General features: G+C 46.3%; 1 protein-coding gene across 2 annotated transcripts in view; it reads right to left on the minus strand.

Annotated features, from left to right (window-relative positions):
* Nucleotides 1–24927, minus strand: part of LOC140195262 (transmembrane protein 263) — a 36315-nt gene that overhangs the window by 6249 nt on the left and 5139 nt on the right. For both annotated transcript variants that reach the window (XM_072253318.1, XM_072253319.1), the window contains exon 2: nt 1360–1438. In XM_072253318.1, the coding sequence (XP_072109419.1) occupies nt 1360–1438 (79 nt within the window). The remainder of the gene's footprint in view (nt 1–1359; nt 1439–24927) is intronic.

The raw sequence follows: 24927 nt of genomic DNA on the forward strand, positions 1-24927 counted from the left end.
TTGTGTTGGGGGCAGCCCATAAGTGTTGTAACAGCTCTGATGCCAACATAGCACGTCGGGAACTCACTAACCACTAACCCGCATGCCTTCGGAATGTGAAGGAAACCAGCAGGAAAATGCGTGTGGGCACAGGGAGAATGTCCAAACTCCTTACAGACAGTGGCAGAAATCGAACGCTGATTGTTGGTCGGTAACCACTGCTGTAAAACGCTGGGCTAACCACTTGGATACCGTGCTGCCCATTAACGCTGGCGGACACCTAGCCCGAGAGGAAAATGGTGGCGGCAGAACTGTCCTGAAGGCCAGTTGCCCCCACCCCACCCCCAGTCCTGAATCCAGCCACTGGCTTGAAGGGCGGACACAGGAGGGTGATGACGCCAAGGGCCCGGAGGGCTGGAAGAGAGGCGAGCGGATGATGAAAGAGAGAAGGGCGGCTCAGACTCGGTCAGATGAGATGCAGTAAATAGACAGCACGGTAACATAACGGTTCGCACAAAGCTCTCTGGTACCATGGAACTGGGTTCAATTCCCGCCACTGACTGTAAAGGAGTTTCTATGTTCTCCCCATGACCACGTGGGCTTCCTCCAGGTGTTGTTTCTCTCCCACATTCCATGTACAGACTGGGCACATGGATGGCACAGGCTGGTTGGGCCAGGAGGGGGCACTTACCACGCTGTAACTCCAAATTAATTTAGGGTGCCATGGTAGCGTAGCGGCCATCTCGAAGCTATTACAGCTCAGTGCACTGGAGTTCAGAGTTCAATTCCAGTGTCCTCTGTGGGGAGTCTGTATGTCCTCCTCATGGAAAGAGTGAGTTTTCGCCCGCAGCCCAAAGGCATATCAGTTAGGAGGTTAGCTGGTCATTGTAAATTGTCCCGTGATTAGGTTAGGGTGAAATTGGGGGTCGTTGGGCCTATTCTGTGCTGTATCCCAATCAATGCATAAACAAATATATGAGATGGAAAGGGTTATGCAAAAATTTAGGGATCTGTAGCAGACAGAGTTAAGATGCACATCAGTCAACTCCCAACTAAAGAGTTTAGTAGCACTATGACCATTCTGAGTTAAAATGGACTGTTTTCTTCTCATTCTACTTCTTATTTTCTTGCTTGCTGCTGCAAGTAAGTTCTTCATTGCACCTGTGCAAACATGGACTCGTGCATTATCAATCAACTTGACATTGACTTTGCACAAACCGAAGATCAATGGCTTATGGCTTATTTAGGGATAGAGCACTGTAACAGGACCTACCAGCCACACGAACCCTCACCATCCAATTACACTGACCAATTAACCTACTAACCTGTACCTCCTTGGCCTCTCATTTCACTTGTTTCCAGTCAGGCAGACTTTCTTACCTTCTGGTTCATGCTCCAGAACGCTTTCCTCCTTAGTGCTTTGCGATGGTGATCGGTTCATCTCTGCACCGTTCACAACCTGTAACGACAAGGAAATGTCTCTGTGAAACCATAGGCCTGAGACCAGAGCTCTCAGCCATAAGTTGAACAAACAAATAAATGTTACCGAACGATTCAGCACCATGAATCAGAGCACGCAGAACCAGGAGGCATGTAACCTATTCAGCAATGACTCTAGCACAAGAGGAGAGGGGAGGAGGGAAGGGGGTGCGGCAAAGAAATTGTCGATATTTCAGGTGGAGATGCTACATCTGGGCTGTCATTGAAACGTATAAACTGTCATACGCACAGTCATTGAAACCCCACTTTTTAAAAAAGGAGGGAGAGAGAAACCAGGGAATTATAGACCGGTTAGCCTAACGTCGGTGGTGGGGAAACTGCTGGAGTCAGTTATCAAAGATGTGATAACAGCACATTTGGAAAGCGATGAATTCATCGGACAAAGTCAGCATGGATTTGTGAAAGGAAAATCATGTCTGACGAATCTCACAGAATTTTTTGAGGATGTAACTAGTAGAGTGGATAGGGGAGAACCTATCAGGACAGAAAGGGTAGAGGGCAGAAGAAGGTGACGGCGGGGGTCGGGGAGCAGAACAAGCTGGCAGGTGATAGGTGAGATCAGGTGAGGGAGAAGATGAGTGTGTGAAGGGGGGGGATGAAGTGAGAAACTGGGAGGGGATTGGTGGAAGAGGTAAAGGACAAAAGAAGAAGAAAGAATCTGATAGGAGAGGAGAGTGGACCAAGGCAAAAAGGGAGTGTTACACATCAATGATCTGGATATCGGAACTGACAAGTTTGCAGATGATACAAAGGTAGGTGTACTCGAAGGGCTGAATGGCCTAATTTTGCTCCTATGTCTTGTGGTTTTATGGGATGTGCTAGTACTGGAGAGGTTCCATTCACAAGAATGATCCCGGGAATGAAAGGGTTCACGTATGAAGAGCGTTCGATGTCTCGGTACTGTACCCGCTGGAGTTCAAAGAAACAAGGAGGAATTTATTTAGTCAGGGGGTGGTGACTGTGTGGAATTCATTGCTAGACAGCTGTGCAGGGAAAATGTTCAAGTGTTCCTTTGCATTCTGGTCTAACTCCAAACATTCCCTGCTCCTTCAGCTTACTGCAAGCTTACAGCATCTCATGGGGACTTAGCTACCTCTTCCACTGCTCTGGATCATAATGGGACTGCATGCATCCAGTACCTGCACCCTGTCCACCATGACCTTCTGGGGCTCCAGTTGCCAGTCACTTTCATTCCCCTCCCCTTTCGCACGTGTATCCACCCTCCACCTCCAGCACTGCCAGGAGTTTAACAAAAACTAGACAAACAACACCTACATCTACAACCCTACACTTAATTCTCCAGTTTCAAAGTTCAAAGCAAACTTAGTTTCAAAGTTTGTATACGTCACCATATGCAACACTGGGATTCATTTTCTTGCAAGCATTTACAGTAGAACAAAGAAATACAATAGAATTGATGAAAAGCCATACAAAAAACAGACTGACCGACAACCAATGTGCAAAAAAACAACAAACTGAAAATACAAGAAATAACTAGACAAGTAAATAAAGAATACTAAGAACAGGAGTTGTGGAGTCCTTGATAGTGAGTCTGTGGGTCATGGAACCTGTTCGGTGTTGAGGTGAGTGTCGTTATCCACGCCGCTTCGGAATACCGATGGGAATAACTGTTCCTGAACCCGGTGGTGTGGGTCCTGAGGCTCTGGTACCTTCCATCAGCAGGAAGAGAGCATGGCTCGGGTGGTGGGAGTCCTTGGTGATGGGTATCGCTTTCTTACAGTAGCGTTTTCGGGTAAAGTACGCCCCTCACTACCCCAGTCCACTGCCACCCTGTTTTTTCCCTCTCCTCCGGCCACTTCATTCAACCATCACCCTAAATAGGTCCACCTCCACTGGCTGTGCCCTCTGGCCCTGAATTCGCCCACTACAGGAAACATCCTCCCCACATCCACTCTTTCAAGGCCCTTCAACATTTCACAGGTTTCAATGAGGTCCCTTCTCATCCTTCTAAATTCCGAGTACAGGCCCAGAGTCATCAAACGCTCCTAACACATTAACCCTTTCACTCCCAGGATAATTCTGTGAACCTCCTCTGGACCCCCCTCCAACGCCAACACACTTTTTCTTAGGCTAGGGGGCCAGAAAAAACAGGTGGGTGTTGGGGGTGATGGCGGCCTGACCCGTGTCTCAGCCTTACAGAGACAAGTGATTAGGATCACACGAGGTGAGCAACTGCAGCCTGGACAAAGGACACAGTTTGAATGTTGGTCCTTCAATCAGCCTGGTGTCAGGGGGGAAACAGAATTGGCAAAGCCTGTTCTGTTTCCCCCCTGTGAGTAATTAGAACTGCAGTGAGGTGTAAAATCCCACCGTGGATGAATCTTGCATGTTGCACATTTAGGAGAGTCACACACCAGAGGAAAAAAGGCCCAAGAGGGGAAATACACTGCTGGAACTGCACTGAATATCCCCATTACGTGCCAACACTTGAGAACGTGCAGAACGCTGCCTAGCTCTGGGTGAGACCAGGTCCCTTGGTGGGGTGTGGGGAACACTCTTGTGCCTAATGTCATTGTTACAGCTGTGCCCCGAGCAACCCCACAGTCATCCCACATTATTCACAATTCCTCTCACCTTTCACACTGAACACCTGCTACATCTTAAATTAAAATCAGAGGTCGAACCACCAGCCTCCCTATTACATTTCGCGAACAATAACGGGCACGAACAATCCATCGGAGAAAGGAAGGCATGCCGCTAGCTGCAGGAGTTTGAGAATTGGCATTGCACCAAAGACACTTGCAAGTTTCTCCCCATGTACCATGGAGAGCATTCTAACTGGTTGCAACACCATCTGATATGGAGAGGCCGCTGCACAGGATCGGAAAAAGCGGAAAAAAGTTGTAAACTCAGCCAGCTCCATCATGGGCACTGGCCTCCCCAGGATCGAGGACTTGTTCAAAAGGCCATGCCTCAAAAAGGTGGCACCCATCATGAAAGACCCATCACCCAGTGCCCTCTTCTCATTGCTACCATCATGAAGGAGCCTGAGGACACACACTCAACGTTTCAGCAACAGCTCCCCATCAGAATGGACAATGAAGCCATGAACATCGTAATCGCTCTACTCTCTCTCTTTTTTAAAATAAGATTATATATCTCAATCAGAAGGGCATCTGTGTATACACAGATTCCCATCTGCTAACTACTGTTGTAAAGTGCAGTTATTTAAGGTACTGTTAGTTGAACCAGCCTGGCAATTCTCATCTGACCTCTCTCAGTAACAAGGTGCTTTTGTCTAGAGGATGTTTCCTTTGTTTCTTGCACCATTGTTGGGTGTGAAAACTCCAGGGTATAAATCAGCCATGATGAAATGATGGAGCAGACTCGATGGGCTGAAGGGCCTAATTCTGCTGCTATGTCTTATAGAGATCAGCAGGTTCTCAGATACGCATGTTTACCACCAAACATCCCACGGATCACATTTCTCCTCCGTTCTCATGTTTGGTCGGAACAACAACTGAACCTCTTGACCATGTCTGCATGCTTTTAAGCATTGAGTTGCGGCCATGTGATTGGCTGATTAAATATTGGCATTAGCGAGCAGTTGTACAGGTGTACCGAATGGGGGGAGGGGGAGTTTTTTTAAATTGTAATTTTTGGTATATTTTATGGACTGCTCAATACACCAGATTTCACAATATATGATAATAAATCCAATTCTGATGAATCCACACACTATTAGTTCAACTGGGTAAGTCACCATAGCCTGAATCACAGAGGATGGGATTTTACACGGCAGGTGACGATACATCCACTTACACTGGGCCAAAAAGGCACACATATACAACAAGTGCACACATATATGGCTCCTCTGTGGAAAGAGTTAGGAGCTCCAAGTTTCTGGGGTTGCACATCACAGACAATCTCATCTGGTGCTTCAACGCCACCTCTTCAGTCAAGAAAGCACAGCAGCATCTCCACTTCCTGAGGAGATTCAGGCGAATGACGTTCACCATCCCCATTCTAACGAGTTTTTACAGGAGTGCCTTTGAGAGTGGCCTGACCAGCTGCATCACTGTCTGGTATGGGAATTACAAGGCATCTGACCGCAAGACCATACAAAGGATTGCTGAGAGGGTCGTTGGGGTCTCGCATCCACCCGTCTTGAGATATTTATCAGGAGTGCTGAGTACGTCGGGCCCTTAGCATCATCAATGATCCCTCCCATCCATCCAACGATCGCTTTGACCCCCTACCATCAGGCAGGAGGTACCGTAGCATTAGGACAAGAATTGTTAGGATGGGAAACAGCTTCTTCCTTCAGGCCATGAGGGTACTGAACTCCCTGCACCACCCAGGTCTCATCATGTAAGAAGCACCAATTGTGTTATACCGTTTACTTTTTAAAGTTGTATTGCAAGTGCACCTTACTATTTGTTAATTTATTTGTGGTAATATTACTTTGTGTCATGTGTGAATTACTTGTACTGTGTTACGCACCTTGGTCGGGAGGAAGGTCTTCTCTGGCGGTATATGTGGGTATGGTTGAATGACAATAAATTTCAACTTGAACTTCGTCGCAACCCTTCACTGAAGCTGCCGTGTGCCTCAGTGGTGGGAGAAACCCGCTCCCACATGGTACCTCGATGCTTGATGTAGTGAATTACTTGCAAGGTAGAGCGAGGTTCTGCCCTACTCCCGCACTGCACCAGATCGTCAGGGTACCTGGATGGGACACCAACTCCGATGGGCTTTGATCGACCCCCCCCCTCACCTATTTATTTATTTAGAGATAGACTGCGGAGTAGGGCCTTCTGGCCCTTCGAGCCACACCGTCCAGCAACCTGACAACCCCGATTTAACCCTGACCTAATCTCAGGTCAATTTACTAACCGGCCTGTCTTTGGACTGTGGGAGGAAACCAGAGCACCCGGAGGAATCTCATGTATTCAATGGGAAGGATGTAGAGACTTCTCACAGAGGACGTTGGGATTTGAACTCCAACACCCCGAGCTGTAATCGTGTCGTGCTAACCACTGTGGTGCCCAGTTGCCCTGAGTTGAGGATGCAAGCACTCACCAGGCTCCCCGATGGTCTGCTGGTTTGGATTCAGTGTTTTCACTCCCGCAGGCTGGGTTCAATTCCCGCACAGGGAAGATTGTTTGGGGCAGCACGCTGATGCAGCAGTTAGCGTAACGCTATCACAATGCCAATGGCCTAGGTTCAATTCCCGCTGCCATCTGTGAGTTTATACGTTCTTCCCCTGACTGGGTGTACTGGTTTCCTTCTACGTTCCAAAGACGTGCGGATTAGTAAGTTAATTGGCCACATGGGTGTAATAGGGCGGTGCAGGCTACTGGCCAGTTATCATGCTATATCTCTAAATAAAATGCATCAAATTGAATAGCAGAGTGGACTCCAATAGCATAATTCTGCTCATATGTCTAAACTGCCACCTTGGCCCTCAGCTCTGCTGTGGATCGAAAAGCCTATTCCATGCTGTGTCTCTATAAAATAAAAATAACCTACAGTCTCTCCCCACAATCCCTTTGACCCGTTATAAACAGAAAACTCTGATTTCAATAACTGTTGACTCTTCCCTGTCGCCATCATCAGTTCAGGCAGGTCATTATGGATTTATCACACATTTGTACCCCCCCCCCACCCATTCCCTAATAAACACTACCCCCCATCCCCCATCACCTTTGAAACTCCACCACGGACGGTCCCAAGCCCGGCTGTGAAAGGTGGCAAGATGGACATGGGGCGAACAACCCACATCCCGCGAATACCCAGTGCTACAGTAACACCAACACAAGCTCCAAAGATCTCACCCTGGGAGAGGAAGAATGCACCAAGGAGATGGGCTACACCTGAGGAGAAGGTGAAAGACTGGTCCAGGACTAAGGGCTCTGGCGTGCTGCTGTCGACGGTCTATGCCCCAGTAGGGGTGACGGGTTTGCCATCATACACACACAGACTAGACCAGGTACGAGTGACCCATTTCCTCCCTGAAGGCATTAGTGAACTCGACGGATATTTTGTGATCCAGTAGTTTCATGGTTATCTGTACTGTTTAATTACACTGGACAACAACGATTTTGTTTCCCAAATACTTCTGAGTGTATCTTGTAGATTTTGGGCTGCTGATCGTGAAAGATCGTGAAAATCACCATGAAATTTCCCCCATCACCAACATTTTTTTAATGTCTATATTTGTTATTTCAATTCATAATTCAAGTCAATTAAATTGGTGCCCACAATGTAAACTGAAAAGTTTTCCATCTTGTCCTGGCGTGCCTGGGCATGCTTAGGCAAAGCGGATGTTGCTTGGCAGGACAGGTTTTAGAAAAACTATTAGTTTCCATGAAGGATTTTGATATTTGAGACAGATGCTTCCCAGAATAGCTGATGCCAAGATTAAGGAGTGAATTTTTGTTGGTCCAGAAATCAAACAGGTCATCAACAACAGGCAATTCAAAGAACTTCTAGTGGGAATGTAGAAAATCGCATGGAAGGCACTCAAGGATGTTGTCGAAAACTTTCTTGGCAACTACAGAGCACTAAACTATGTGCAGCTGGTTGAAAACATGCTTCAAGCATACAAATCCATGAAGTGCAACATGTCACTAAAGATTCATTTTCTACATTCCCATTTAGACTTCTTCCCTACAAATCTTGGCGCTGTCAGTGACGAGCACGGTGAAAAATTTTACCAGGACATTGCAGTCATGGAGAAACAATATCGAAGGCAACTGGAGTTCATCAATGCTGGCTGATTATTGTTGGACACTTAAACGAGAAGCCTCGGGCACTGACAGCAAATGAAAGATCAACAGAACATTTATAGCTTAGTTAAACTATTGCAAAGCATCAACATCGTTATGCAATTAAACGCATTATATTCAATAGAAGTTAATTTCTTGTCTCTCCAAATTCCTATGTGATAGAAGAACTCTGAAATTATATTTGTGTTCAGCTTCAACAAAAACTATTTCTGAGGAAGTAACACTTCCAAAAAAATTTGCTGTCAAGTGACTGAAACTTAAATGATACAGTGTGATCAGTGGCCCAGAACTCCGCAAGTTAGGTCAGAACTTACCATCCCCTTCCTATTTACCGCCTCTGGATCCTTCAATTTTCTACACCTCAATCAGGACTCCCCCTCACCCTCTTCACTGCCAAATAAACACCAACAGTCATTACATTTTTCCAGTTCCGACAACAATTCTGGACGGCATTCCGATTTCATCACTGCTGGCATGGAGGGGCCATTGCACAGCATGGGAAAAAGCTGTACAGGATTGAAAACTCAGCCAGCTCCATCATGGGCACCAGCTTCCCAGAATCCAGCACATCTTCAAAAGGCGATGCCTCAAAAAGTGGTATCTATCATTAAAGATCCTCCTCACCCCAGCACATGCTCTCTTCTCATTGCTACCACCAGGGAGGGTTCTGAAGGCACACACTCAACCATTCAGGAACAGCTTCCTCCCCTCTGTCATCTGATTTCTGAATGGACAATGAATCCATGAACACTACCTCGTATTCCTCTTACAAACTACTTATTTTTGTAACCTGTTGGAACCTTTATGTCTTGCACAGAAGAAGAAATTTCACGACATACCTCAGTGATAACACCACGGAATGACACACACAAAATGCCGGAGGAACTCATCAGGTCAGACCTCAATGGAGGGGAATAAAATGTCAACGTCTTGGGCCGAGACCCTTCATCAGGACTGGGAAGGAAGGGGGCAGAAGCCGGAGTAAGAACGTAGGGGGAGGGAAAGGAGTATGAGCTGGCAGGTGATAGGTGAGATCAGATGAAGGGGGAGGTGAGATGAGAAGCTGTGAGGGATAGATGGCTGAAGAAGGAATCTGATAGAAGAGGGGAGTGAATCTTGGGAGAAATGGGAAGAGGAGGGGACCCAGGGGGAGGAGATGGGCAGGTGAGGAGAAAGAAGGGGTGAGAGGAGGAAATGGAAAAACAGGGAAGGGGAAGAGGGAAGCTCCACCATTACGATAAGAAATATAAAAAAAAATAAGTAAATAAATTCTGCAAAAAGAGAGCAAAGTAATTTGGTTGTTGAGAGACTGTTCAGAAATCAGATGGCAGAGGGTACCTAAAAAATATCTTCAAGTAGACAAGTGCCGTTATTGTGGTTGACACAAGTGAATACAAACTGCTTGACAGAAAACCACAGTAGAATTACTTAGAAGCAGCTATAAACATTTAAACAATGAACAACAAGCCAAGCCACCTGCATCAAAGTCGGAGACTATTCATGCACTGGGGAGATCAGAGTATCAAAGGAGATTGATTGAGTGAATGAGTATGGGTGGGCGGGAGGGAGGAAATGGGGCTTGTTTTGCTGTGTCCTGCCCGAGACTTTGACTGTACTCTTTTCCATAGATGCTGCCTGGCCTGCTGAGTTCCTCCAGCATTTGATGTGCGCTGCTTGGATTTCCAACAACTGCAGATTTTCTCGTTTGTTTTGCTGCTTGCTATGTTCTGTCCTGTTGCTCTGCCGAGCATCGTGGGTATGCTACGTTGGCGCCGGAATGTGTGGCAACACTTGCGGGCTGTCCCCAGCACGTCCTTAGGTTGTGTTGGCTGTTAATGCAAACAGCGCATCTCACTGTGTGTTTCGATGCTCATGTGATATATTAATATGAATCTGAAACTGAATATGCGGCCAGCTCATCCTTGGTGTGTTGGTTGTTAAAACGAACAAAGCATTTCACCAGACACTTCGATGTACATCTGGTAATAAATGCATCTAAATCTGATTAGGACTCCACTGGTCTAAAGCCCATAGGGTATGTGAGCTGATCCACTATGAACACAGGAGATTCTGCAGATGCTGGAAATCCAGAGCAACACACATAAAATGCTGGAGGAACTCAGCAGGTCAGGCAGCATCTATGGTTAAAAAAAAAGAGTAAACAGTCGATGTTTCGGGCTGAGAACCTTCTTCAGGTCTGGAAAGGAAGGAAGAGGGAAGATGCCAGAATAAAAAGGTGGGGTGGGGGAGGGAAGGAGGTCAAGCTAGAAGATGATAGGTGAAGCCAGCAGGGTGGGAAAGGTAAAGGCCTGGTGAGGACAGAACCTGATAAGACAGGAGAGTGGATCGTGGGAGAAAGGGATGAAGAAAGGCACCGGGGGGAGGTGATAGGCAGGTGAGAAGAAAAATTAAGAGGTCAGAGTGGAGAATACAAGAGGAAAGGAGGTGGGAAAATCTTATACTGGAAGTTGGAGAAATAAATGCTCATGCCATCAGGTTGGAGGCTACCTAGGTAGAATACAAGGCTTTGCTCTTCCATCCTGAGAGTGTCCTCATCGTGGCAAAAGAGGAGGACATGGACCAACATGTCAGATGGGGAATGGGAATAGGAATTAAAATGGTTGGCCACTGGAAAATTCACTGGTTTGTATCATTGCTCTAACGAACACCTGCCAGGTAACTCTCCAACTACTTTGCATACAATACTTCCTTCTGGCATGTAACATTATCTAGGAGCTTTTGAATCTAGAAGCACACTCCCAGTGTCCAAATAATTGGAAGCAAACAGCAGTGGCAAAGGTGCCATTGGCGTGGCTGAACTCTCAGCTACTCGGCAGGCATCTGCAGCAAATTCAAACACTACTCCGAATACCTCAACAGTGTTTTATAGGTTGGAGCCAAGAAGCATGACGCTGCCATGGATGTGGAAGCTTTAGAGAGGGTGGAGAGATTTACCAGGAAGCTGCCCGGATTACACAGCATATCTAACCAGGAAACTGACAGTGAATGTGCTGCTTGTGTCAACGTCCAATACAGTCCGAGGACGTGCCCGTAAGTGCTGTCATGCCTCTGGGCACCCACACAGCATGCCCACAACTTAAGAACCCTAAATCGTACATCTCTGGAATGTCGGAGGAAGCAGAGTGTCTGGAGGAAACCCGTGCGGTCACGGGGAGAATGTACAAACCCCTTACAGACAGTGTGGGAAATCGAATCCCGGTCGATGTTCACTGGAACTGTAAAGCGACTGCACTAACCGCTTTACTAAAGTGTCACCCCAACATTTCCAACCCTGATCACAGCCGTGGTCTTGTCCCACTACCAATCACAGCACTGTACCAATGATCCGAATCAGGTTTATTATCACCGGCATAAGTCGTGAAATTTGTTAACTTAGCAGTACAATGCAATAGATGATAATACAGAGAAAAAAGTAAAGGTATATACATATTAAATAGTTAACTTAAAAATAGTGCACAAACAGAAATAATAAATGTGAGGTACTGTTCATGGGTTCAATGTACACTTAGGAATCAGAAGGCAGAGGGCAAGAAGATGTTACTGAATCGCTGGGTGTGCCCCTTCACGCTTCTGTACCTCCTTCCTGATGGTAGCAATGAGAAGAGGGCATGTCCTGGGTGGTGAAACCGCTCCTTGAAGATGTCTTGGATGCTACGGAGGCTAGTACCCAAGATGGAGATGACAAATTTTACAACTTACTGTAGCTTTTTTCGATCCTGTGTAATAGTACCCCCCCACCCCACCCTCGTCCCACCCTTTCATCCACAATCAGCTTTTAGGTCTTATTGATGTTGAGTGCAAGGTTGTTACTGTGACACCACTCAGCCAGCTGGTATATCTCACTCCTGTACGCCCTCTCATCTCCACCTGAGATTCACTCGACCAGCTGGTATATCTCATTCCTGTACACCCTCTCATCTCCACCTGAGATTCTGACAACAATGGTTGTATCATCAGCAAACTTATAGATAGCATTTAAGCTATGCCTGGCCACCGTGTCTTGGGTATAGCGAGAGCAGAGCAGTGGGCTAAGCACGCATTCCTGAGGTGCACCAGTGTTGATTGTCAGCGAGGAGGAGATATTAATACCAATCCACACAGGTTATGGTCTTCTGGTTAGGAAGTCAAGGATTCAGTTGCAGAGGCAGTTAGAGATCCAGGTTTCTCTCTCCTTTTTCTCCCTCTGTCCCTCTAACTATACCCCTTGCCCATCCTCTGGGTTCCTCCCCCCTTGTCTTTCTCTCCAGACCTCCTGTCCCATGATCCTCTCGTGTCCCCTTTGCCAATCACCTGTCCAGCTCTTGGCTCCATCCCTCCCCCTCCTGTCTTCTCCTATCATTTTGAATCTCCCCCTCTCCCCCTCCCCCCCCACTTTCAAATCTCTTACTAACTCTTCCTTCAGTTAGTCCTGACGAAGGGTCTCGGCCTGAAATGTCGACTGTACCTCTTCCTAGAGATGCTGCCTGGCCTGCTGCGTTCACCAGCAACTTTTATGTGTGTTGCTCAGGTTTCTTAGCTTATCAATCAAAATTCAAAGTAAATTTATTATCAAAGTACATACACAGTACTGTGCAAAAGTCTTAAGCACCCTAGATTTTTTTTAAAAACATTGTTTCAGATGAAATGGCTTCTACAGAGCCCTGATCTCAACATCATCGAGGCTGTCTGGGATTACCTGGAGAGACAGAAGCAAGCGAGGCAGCCAAAGTCTACAGGAAAAACTGTGGCAAGTTCTCCAGGATGCTTGGAACAATCTACCAGTCAATTTTCTTATAATATAATTTCTTATAATTTTCTTACAATTTTCTTGTATACCACAGTATACCTAAGAGAATTGATGTAGTTTTAAAGATAAAGGGTAGTCTTACCAAGTATTGATTCGATTTAGTGTTTTCACTGTTTACTGCTCTTTATAGTAATTTTTTTGATACTTAGAAACTTCATTGTTTTTCAAAACACCTTCACTTCAGTTTTTTTTTACATGTATCTAAGACTTTTGCACAGTACTATATGCCACCATATTCAACCCTGAGATTCATTTTCTTGCAGGCATTCAGAATAGAGCTAACAGACACAGAATCAATGAAAGACTACACCCAACATGCAATAAAAACAAATACATCAAGAAAAAACAAGAAATAATAATAAATAAACAATAAATACTGAGGACATGACATGAAGGGCCTTTGAAAGCAAGTCCATGGGCTGTGAAATCAGTTCAGTTTTGAGGTGAGTGAAGTTATCCCCTCTAGTTCATTAGCCTGATGGTTGAGGGGCAATAACCATTGCTCAACATGGTGTGCAAGTGCCTAGACTCCTGTATCTTCTTCCTGATGGCACCCCAACCTCACGCTCCTGCTTTCACCAGCCGTTCTTCTTCCCCAGACCCCCTACGGAGGTCACACTTCCTGTGCCACCATAGCCTGCCCACAGCTCACCATCCCCAATCTAATCTTTAATCTTTTTGATGATCTTGTCTCGGAGTGGGCGACCTTACATGATCAGGAAAGCTGACTGATGGATCTACGTTCCAACGAAGCTGGAGGGAGCTGGACTTTGCACATCTTTCTACAGATACACAGTAGACAGCATCACTGCATGGTACAGAAACCGCACTGCAGCAGACAGTAGCGGGTAGTCAAACCTGCCCAACGCATCACCTGAACCAGCCCATCCACCATCAAGGACATATATACAGAAAGGTGCCAGAAAAGGACAGTAAATTCAGGAAGGATCCCACCCACCCGATCATGGACTGCTTGTCCCACTCCCATTAGGGAGGAAAGTAGATAGCATCCACGCCAGGATCACCAGACTCAAAAACAGTTACTTTCCCCAAGCAGTAAGGCTGATCAACACCTCCACCCATTAACTCACCCCTCCACATCCCCAACCACCACTACTTTATCATTTCCTGTCAGTCACCTTATGTACAAACACTCCCGCGTTTAGCGTCACTTTATGGACATACAATCAATCTATGTATACAAGCCACCTTATGTAATTATATTTATTGTGTTTTTTTCATTATTGTGTTCTTTATATTTTGTGGGTTTTTTTTGTGGTGCATCGGATCCGGAATAACAATTATTTTATTCTCCTTTACACTTGTACTGGAAGTGACATTAAACAATCTTGAAGATTAAAGATTAGCTTCACCGTTCACGAGTCAATGACCAATGCAGGTCAAAGATGTGCTCAGCGCAGCCCGCTTCAGACAATGACATAGCGTGCCCACAACTCATTAACCCTAACCCATACCTTTCCCCGCAGGTGTCGCCACGCTTCAGACAATGACATAGCATGCCCACAACTCATTAACCCTAACCTTAGAACTGTGGGAGGAAACCAGAGCCTCCCCAGGAAACCCACATGGTCAGGGGGAGAAAGTACAGACTCCTTAGATGTAGCAGCGGCAGTTGAACCCAGATCACTCACTGTGAAACGTTACACTAGCCACTATGCTACCATGTTGCACCAATGAACGTCCTGGATTTAGTCATCTGCCGGCCATTCAGACATGAAAACGGAACTCGGGCTCAACGATACCTGAACAGCAAGGGTTAGAGTCGTAGAACACGACAGCACAGAAACAGGCCCTTCAGCCCATCCAGTCAGTGCCGGGCCATTAATCTGCCCAGTCCCATCGACCCACAGCCCTCCATAACCCTCCCATCCATGTACCTATTGAAATTTCTCTCAAGTGCTGAAATCGAACCTCTATCTACCACTTGCACAAGCAGCTCATTCCAGTTTCACCATCCTCTGAGCCTTCCCCTTTAATATTTCACGTTTTCCCCTTAACCCATGATTAAAAAGCCTGCTTGCGTTTATCCTACTTATACCATTCATCATTGTGTATACCTCTATCAAATCTCCCCTCAATCTTCTACATTCTTGGGAATAAAGTCCAAACCAATTCAAACTTTCCTTAGAACTCAAGTCCCAGTAATATCCTTGTACATTTTCTCTGCACTCCTTCAATCTTATTTACATCTTTCCTGTACGTAGGCGACCAAATCTGCACACAATATTCTATATTAGGCCTCAATAACATAACATCAACATAACATCCCAACTCCTGTACTCAATACATTGATTTATGAAGGCCAATGTGTCAAAAGTTTTCTTTACAACTCTACCTACCTGAGATGCCACTTTCAAGGAATTATGGACGTGTATTCCCAGATCCCTCTGTTCTGCAGCATTCTGTCTATCAACCCCTAAGCCTCCCGAATAATCTGGAGTTCATCCAGTTCCAGCTCCAACTCCTTAACAGAGTTTGTTAGAAGCTGCAGCGGGACGTACTTCTCACAGTTGTAGTCATCAGGGACACTGGAGGTCTCCCTGCCTTCCCATATCTTGCAAGAGGAGCCTTCAACTATCCTGCCGAGTATCCCTACTGCTCTAAATTACTTAATTAAATTACTTTTTGATCAGCAGTCCTGCAATGTTTGAACTCAAAGGGCAACTTTTATCTTTGATAAGCAATTGAGTGGTGCAAGAAACCTTTGGTCCTTACTCAACACCCTGCCAAAAAAAATGTGGTCAGCCATGCAACCATCTAAGTTTGGGATTCTGATGCATTCACAAATACATGGAAGGGTACGCGCGTGCACGGGGGTGTACGCACTCACATACATGGCGGTGTACACAATCACAAACACAAGGACACCCTGAAGGTTAACTTGCAGGATGAGTCACTGGTGAGGAAGGAAAATGCAATGATAGCATTCATTTTGAGTGGACTAGAATATAAAAGCAAGGATGGAATGCTGAGGCTTTATCGGGCAGTGGTCAGACTGTTGTTGGTGAGCAGTGTTGGGGCTCCTATCACCACCGAGATGAAGGGTATTGAATTTCAGAAGAGGAATTTAATACACATATGTCACCATATCGATATTTAGCACAGTGGTGGAAAATGCAGCCCTACAGACACTGAAATGAGCAACACACGCACAAAATGATGCAGGAACTCAGCAGGTCAGGCAGCATCTATGGGAATTAATATACAGTCGACACTTTGGGGTGAGACCCTTCATCAGGACTGGAAAGGAAGGGGAAGACACTAGAACAGGAAGATGTTGGGGAGGGGAGGGGAAGGGAAGGGAAGGACGATAGTTAGAAGCTGATAGGTGAAGCCAGGTGGGTGGGGAAAGTGAAGGGCTGGAGAGGAAGGAATCTGAGAGGAAAAGAGAGTGGACCATGGGAGAAACGGAAGGAAGGGGAGCACCAACGGGAGCTGATAGGCAGCTGAGGAGAAGAGGTACGAGGCCAGAGTGGAGAATAGAAGAGGGAAGGCAGAGGGGGAGAAAAGGGAAGAAAAATACCAGAAGGAGAAGTTGATGTTCATGCCTTCGGGTTTGAGGTTACCCAAATGGAATACCATGTGTTGCTCCTCTACCCTGAGAGTGGCCTCATCATGGCAAAAGAGGAGGCCATGTTGAAACGGGAATAGGGATGGGAATTAAAGTGGCTGGCCACCAGAAAATTCTGCTTTTGGCAAGTGGAGTGGAGGTGTTCAATAAAGTTGTTTCCCAAGCTACACGTGAGCTGTAAACCATGCCAAACTTCCACCTAACTCTGCACATTAACACAATGCAACAAACTGCCTGTAATTATGCCTAACACGTCACAGGAGTCAGATGACAGCCAGTGCTCAGTCTAACGCCCTACCTAAAATATCTTATGTAGGAAATCATTAGAGATATTCAAAAGTAGAAAATCTAAGGTGAATTCTACACTAAGAACAAAATTTTGAAAGGAAAGAAAATTGTAAGGATGTTGCTGGGACTTGAGGACCTGAGTTATAGGGAAAGGTTGAATTGGTTAGAACTTCATTCTCTGGAGTGTAGAAGAATGAGGGGAGATTTGACAGAGGTATACAAAATTATGAGGGGTACAGATAAGGTAAATGCAAGCAGGCTTTTTCCACTGAGGTTAGGCAAATCTAGAACTAGAGGTCATGGGTTAAGGGTGAAAGGTGGAATATTTAAGGGTGAAAGGTAGAATATGCTGCTTCCTGCACACATGCTAAGCTCCTTCATTGGCGCTGCTTCCTGCACGCATGCTGAGCTCACTGACTTTATTAATTTTGCCTCCAACTTTCACCCTGCCCTCAAGTTTATCGGGTCCATTTCCGACACCTCCCTCACCTTTCTAGATCTTTCTGTCTCTGTCTCTGGAGACAGCTTATCCACTGATGTCTACTATAAGCCGACAGACTCTCACAGCTATCTGGACTATTCCTCTTCTCACCCTGTCTCTTGCAAAATGCCATCCCCTTCTCGCAATTCCTCCGTCTCCGCCGCATCTGCTCTCAGGATGAGGCTTTTCATTCCAGGACGAGAGAGATGTCTTCATTTTTTAAAGAAAGGGGCTTCCCTTCCTCCACTATTAACTCTGCTCTCAAACGCATCTCCCCCATTTCACGTACATCTGCTCTCACTCCACCCTCCCGCCACCCCACTAGGAATAGGGTTCCCCTGGTCCTCACCTACCACCTCACCAGCCTCCAGGTCCAACATATTATTCTCCGTAACTTCCGCCACCTCCAACGGGATCCCACCACTAAGCACATCTTTCCCTCCCCCCCCCTCTGCATTCCACAGGGATCGCTCCCTACGCGACTCCCTTGTCCATTTGTCCCCCCCATCCCTCCCCACTGATCTCCCTCCTGGCACTTATCCTTGTAAGCGGCACAAGTGCTACACATGCCCTTACACTTCCTCCCTCACCACCATTCAGGGCCCCAGACAGTCCTTCCAGGTGAGGCGACACTTCACCTGTGAGTCGGCTGGGGTGATATACTGCGTCCGGTGCTCCTGATGTGGCCTTCTATATATTGGCGAGACCCGACACAGACTGGGAGACCGCTTCGCTAAACACCTACGCTCTGTCCGCCAGAGAAAGTAGGATCTCCCAGTGGCCACATATTTTAATTCCACATCCCATTCCCATTCTGACATGTCTATCCACGGCCTCCTCTACTGTAAAGATGAAGCCACACTCAGGTTGGAGGAACAACACCTTATATTCCGTCTGGGTAGCCTCCAACTTGATGACAGGAACATTGACTTCTCTAACTTCCGCCAATGCCCCACCTCCCCTTCATACCCCATCCGTTATTTATTTTTATACACACATTCTTTCTCTCACTCTCCTTTTTCTCCATCTGTCCCTCTGACTATACCCCTTGCCCATCCTTTGGGTTTTCTCTCTCTCCCCGCCCCCCCCCCCGTCTTTCTCCCTAGACCTCCTGTCCCATGATCCTCTCATATTCCCTTTGCCAATCACCTGTCCAGCTCTTGGCACCATCCCTCCCCCTCCTGTCTTCTCCTATCAGTTTGGATCTCCTCCCTCCCCCTCCCACTTTCAAATCAGTCCTGACGAAGGGTCTCGGCCCGAAACGTCGATTATACCTCTTCCTAGAGATGCTGCCTGGCCTGCTGCGTTCACCAGCAACTTTGATGTGTGTTGCTTGAATATTTAAGGGGAACTGGATAGGGACCTCTTCACTCGGAGGGTAATGAGAGTGTGGAACAAGCTGCCAGTGGAAGTGGTGGTGGTAGAGTTGATTAAGAAAAGTTTGGATAGCCACATGTATGGGAGAGGTAGGGAGAGCTATGGAATAGGTGCAGGTCAATGGGACTCAGCAGATTAATAGCTCGGCATGGACTAGATGGACACAGCTTGTTTCTGTGCTGTCATGTTCCATGACTCTAAGAACCTAGAAAGTTCTTTCATGACTGAGACTAACAGCCATCCTCTCCCATTGATAGAAGGGAGAATAGACCCATTCTTATCACGATGCAGACACCATTGATGGGTTTAGACTCCATACACGAGTTGAGCTGTGTGCTGTCCTGACAATTCCATTAGGAACATTGACAAACTCGGCGAAATCCAGGCTGATTAAAATCTCAGCCCAGGCAAAGGAAGATTGCAAATTCAAATCCAGACTTCACTGTGGACAGAAATCGAAACAACAATTGTACAAAGGCACAGGTGACGCAGAAGAAATGAAAGAGTGTGGACATCCTGCGGAGCTTTAGGATGAGAAGAAATTCCAGGTGGGAGGGATTTTGGCCTTCTGGCCCTTCTAGCAGGTGGTAAATTCAAAGTTCAAAGAAAATTTACTGACAAAGCTTGTTAATGTCACCTGCTGCATGGCTCAAGTGCATCAAGGTGCTGGCGACCTACAGCAACATTTTGCAGCAGCTCACAAACCCACTGGATGTTCTTTCTGAGCTACAATCACTGCAGTCTGCAGCTTCCCTCAAAGAAATGCACTTTTGAACCACCTAAACAAACGAGCAACTTTACTATCTCCTGAAGGATTCGGCGAACTTGACTCTCAGGAATGCAGGTACGGCATGTTGAAGTGGATGGCATTTTGCCAGAAGATATAGTGCTGGGACAGACTTCAGCCAGATTAAAGCACTGAGGGCCAAGAGCAGAGAATGATTGCTCTTCCCCGCTACTCCAAGTCAGCCAAGGTCCCCCACCCAAACAGGAGCCGTCTCCCTCTCTCTTCTCACCACCACCATCGGGCGGAGGGTGCAGGGGTCTCGGCTCCCAGGCCACCTGGTTTCAGAACAGTTGTTGCCCTACAACTATCGGGCTTCACTCGCCTCAGCGCTGAACTGACTCCACAGCCTCTAGACTCACGCTCAGGGACTCTGCCTTCGTTGTGTGTGGCTTTTCATGGATTCCATTGTAGTTCTTCATTTTCCTGAGGATGCCCGCAAGAAAATGAATCCCAAGATTGTACATGGTATACATACTTCGATAGTAAATTGACTATGAGATCCATTTACTTGTCGGCATTTGCAGGAAAGTAAAGAAAGGAGGGTGGTACAGGAGTCTCAAGACTCACACCACCAGGTTCAGGAACAGTTGTTACCCCTCAATCCAACTCTTGAGCAAGAAGGAATAATTTCACTCATCTTCCCCCACCCCATCACTGAACCGTTCCCACAATCTATGGATTCACTTTCAGGGACTCTTCATCTCACGTTCTCGATATTTATTGTTTATTTATTTGCATTTACACATCGGTTGTTTGTCCATCCTGTTGTGTTGATTCTAATGCGTTTCCTGTATTCACTGTAAATGTCCCCAAGAAATTGAATCTCAGGGTTGCATATGGTGACATAGATATACACTTTGACAATAAATTTATTTTGAACTTTGAACAAAGTGGACATAAAGTCTTTGAGAAAGTTTCAAAACATGGGTTCTGAATGCTCAACCACCCCTCCCCCTAGCCTGTCCCATAAACATTAGATCACTCCCCCTGACTCAGTCCTGAGGGAATTTTACTTTTGGGTCTTGGCAGTTAAAGATATATAGAACAGTACTGCACAGTACAGACCCTGAACAGAACACAATACTCCCAGTGTAGTCTAACCAGGGTTCTAGGGAGCTGCAACATTGCTTCACAGCTCTTGAATTCAATCCCCTGACTAATGAAGGCCAGCACACCATACACCTCCTTAACCAGCCTATCTACTTCTGCAGTAACTTTTAGAGATCTATGTACCTGGACGCCAAGACCCCTCTGTTCCTTCACACTAAGACTGCTGCCACTCGGAGCTTGGGCCCAGCTCCAGGTCAGTGATATTCTACACAGCAGAACAGCCATTGCATTAAATATAACATGAACTACAGCTCTGACACAACAACTGGCTGATCAAAATGTGTGTCTTCTTTACAAACAAAATTATAGCAGGAGAATTAAGATCACGGCTCACAGCAGGCACAGTAATTCCCATAGCATGAAGAACTAAAAATACTCTAGAAATGGGACTTGCTGGCTTGCTTGCAGAAACATACTGCTAATTCTCAAACCTTCGGGGGATCAGCCACATAATTAATGAAGTTTAATTCACTTTTACACCTGAACAGGTCCCCAAGGCTGAAATCACCTTCTCCCACCACTCTCCTGGATACACCATGGACAGCATTCTAACTGGTTACGTCACCAACCTCCCTGTCACCCTCCTGAATATACCACTGACAGCACTCTGTCTGGTTCCATCATTGTCTGCTACGGAGGGGCCACTGCACAGGATCGGAAAAAGCTGCAGACAGTTGTAAACTCAACCAGCTCCATCATGGGCACTGGCCTGGCCAGCATCGAGGACATCTTCAAAAGGCCATGCCTCAAAAAGGCAGCGTCCATCATTAAGGACCCTCACCAGCCAGGACATGCCCTCTCCTCATTACTATCATTAGAGAGGAGGTACAGGAGTCTGAAGACACACACTCAGTACTTCAGGAACATCTTCTTACCCTCTGCCATCAGACATCTGAATGGGCAATGAATCTACACACACTACCCCAGTATTTTATTTTTACTGTCTTTTTGCACTACTCATTATAATTATGTGTATACACACACACACACACATTTGACTAAATGAGGAACTCAGCATGTCAGTCAATGGAATAAACAGTTGATGTTTCTGGCCCAGACACTTCATCAGGAAGGGGGAAGAAGCCAGAATAAGGTGGCAGGGAGAAAAGAGGAAGGAGGAGTACAAGCTGGTAGGTGATAGGTGAAAGCAGGTGAGGGGGAAGATGGGTGGGTGGGGAGGGGGATGAAGTGAGGCACAAGTGATTCTGTAGATGCTGGAAATCCAGAGTAATACACACCAAATGTTGGAGGAACTCAGCAGAAATGAAGACACTGGGAGGTGATAGATAGAAGGGGTTACAGGCTGAAAAAGAAAAAAAAAATCTGATAGGAGTGGACAGTGGGTAACCTCCAAACTGAAGACATGAACATCGACTTCTCTAACATACGTTAACATCTTCCCCCCCCCCCCCCACTTTTCTCCATTCTGGTTATTCCCACTCACCCCCTCTCTTTTCCTCAGCTGCCCATCATCTCCCCCTGGTGTCCGCCCTCCTTCCCCTTCTCCCATGGTCCACTCTCCTCTCCTATCAGATTCCTTCTTCTTCAGCCCTTTACTTTTTCCACCAATCACCTCCCAGCTTCTCTGTTGACTGTTTATTCATTTCTATCCACGCTGCCTGACCTGAGTTCCTCCAACATTTTGTGTGTATTACTTTGACTTCCAGCTATGACCAGTAATAGTTCTGTTCACTGAAGGAGCTGTAAAACATTCAACGATATTGCATTGTTGAGGAAACATTCACCTATTCACAACTGGGGCACAGTATTTATCAAGAATATACCTTTGCTTTCTCTCTGGAGTAGATGGGGTTAAGGGATGGGACACAATGAGATAACTCCTGCAACCTTGCAAAATGGAATTCCAATGATCATATCCCTCTGGGCCGTTAAATACAACAATACAAATCAAGTTGGGTGTGTCTTATTAAAACTGAGATAACAAGATTAATTTGCCAATGGCTCGGTTTGAAGAAGAAGAAAAGCCTTAACTCTGAGTGGAGTCATCGGGACACCATCATGACTGGTTTTTTTTAGCAGGCTTTCTTATTTTTACAAGGCCGAGTTGCTAGCTCGACGCTCAACCCAGCACGGATGGAAAGCGTGCAAGGTAGCCAGCTGGATTCGAACTCGTGAGCCTTTGCTCCGAAGTCCGGCGCCGATGCCACTACACCACCAGCTGGCGAATGGCTCGGTTTAGTTCCACATTATTCAGCACTTGGAGGGGAATACACAAACTAATGCTGGAGGTCTGGCAGCATCTACGGAGGGGAATAAACAGTCAACATCTCAGGCTGAGACCCTTCATCAGGACTGAGAAGGAAGGGGTAAAACACCAGAATAAAAAAGGTAAGTGGATAGTTGGAAGGTGATAGGTGTAGCCAGGCAGGTGGGAAAGATAAAGAGCTGGAGAAGGAATCTGATAGGAGAGGAGTGGACCGGAGGAGAAAGGGAAGGAGGAAAGGACCCAGTGGAAGGTGATAGGTGCAGGGGTAAGGAGGACAGAGTGGGAATGGAAGAGGGGCGGGGGAGGAGAAATCGATGTACATGCCATCAGATGGGAGGCTACCCATACGGAATATGAGCTGTTGCCCCTCCACACGGAGAATAACTTCATTGTGGCAGAAGTGGTACCCATGTTGGAATGGCAATAGGGATGGGAATTAAAATATTTGGCCACCAGGAAATTCCACTTCTGGTGGATGGAGCGGAGGTGCTCGACACAGTGGTTTCCCAGTTTACTTGGAGCTGAAGAAAGTCCTGAGGTTACTGGTCAAGTCATTACATACTGAGCTCACACAAAACAGGAGAATACTCTGAAGAAATGGCTAGAATTAAGTTAAGCAAGACAGGTAGGAAAACACAAATGTGTACACACAGGTGACAGAGAGACTGGACACGATGATCACTGGAATCCCATTCTCAAATACGTGCAACACCTACCTGTGAAGAGTGATCTGCATCTTGGAACCAATACCAAAATGTATTCCAGCAAGTTGGTAGGGTGGTTAAGAAGGCTGCTTATGCGCTGGCCTTCATTAGTTGGGGGATTGAGTTCAAGAGTTGTCAGACAATGCTGCAGCTCTATAAAATCCTGGTTAGACCTCTCTTACAGGACTCGGTTCTGGTCACCCCATTACGGGAAGGATGAGGAAGCTTTAGAGAGGGCGCAGAGGAGATTTAAAGGACGTGGCCTGGATTAGAGAGAGTGTCTAATGAGCGCTTTTCTATTTGGAGCAAAGGAGGGTAAGAGGTGACTCAGTAGAGGTGTGCAAGATGATAAGATGCACAGATAGAGTGGACAGCCAGTGTCATTTTTCTCAGGGCGGAAATGGCTGATATGAAAGAACCTGATTTTAAGGTGATTATTGAAAATTTAGGTGGGGGGGGGGATGTCAGGGGTAGTTTTTTTCTTGATATACAGAGAGTGGTAGGTGGATAGAATGTCCTGCCAGGCGTGATGGTAAAGGCAGCTACATTAAGGACATTGAGCTAACCCTTACGTGGACGATAGGAGTTCTGTGAGAGAGAAGGATTAGATTGATCTTGGAGTAGGTTAACAGGTCGGCACAACATCGTGGTGTACTGTTCAATGTTCCTTTGTCCAAGGGAACAGCTTAAAGTGAAATGGGGGCTGTCATGGCAGGGGTGGAAGGAGGAGGGGACGGCAAGGTTTAAAGAGGAAAACAGATATAATCCCAGGCACACAAGAGATTCTGCAGGTGCTGGTGATCCAGAGTAACACAAAATGCTGGAGGAACTCAGCAGGTAAGGGAGGAATAAACAGTCAACGTTTCAGGCTAAGACACCTCAAGACTTGGAAAAAATTGTTTTCTCCCTCAGAACTGCTGCTGTTACTGAACGTATTACTGTACTATAGCCAGAATACGACTACTTTTCCCAGAGAGAACCCCGGCCACCAAGGTGGAGCATTTATATTAACCCTTTAGAATCAGGGAGACAGTTAATGAGCACAGGCAACAGTCCATTCACCCAACCATGGTGCATCGTTTGCCCGTGTCTGGTCAACGTCCTTCTAAACCACGTAGTTGTCCAAATATCTTTTAAACACTGTGGCCATTGAACACTTAACATTGAAGGACAATACACCACAGCACAGTAAATCCAATGCAAATGATATTGGCTATATTTCATTTGCCGTTTGAGAAAATTTGGTATGTCACCAAAGACTAACAAATTTCTACAGATATACTGTGGGGAGCATTCTAACAGGCTGCATCACCGTCTGGTGTG

This window comes from Mobula birostris, chromosome 3 (genome assembly GCF_030028105.1).
Source record: "Mobula birostris isolate sMobBir1 chromosome 3, sMobBir1.hap1, whole genome shotgun sequence".
Taxonomy (NCBI): Eukaryota; Metazoa; Chordata; class Chondrichthyes; order Myliobatiformes; family Myliobatidae; genus Mobula; species Mobula birostris.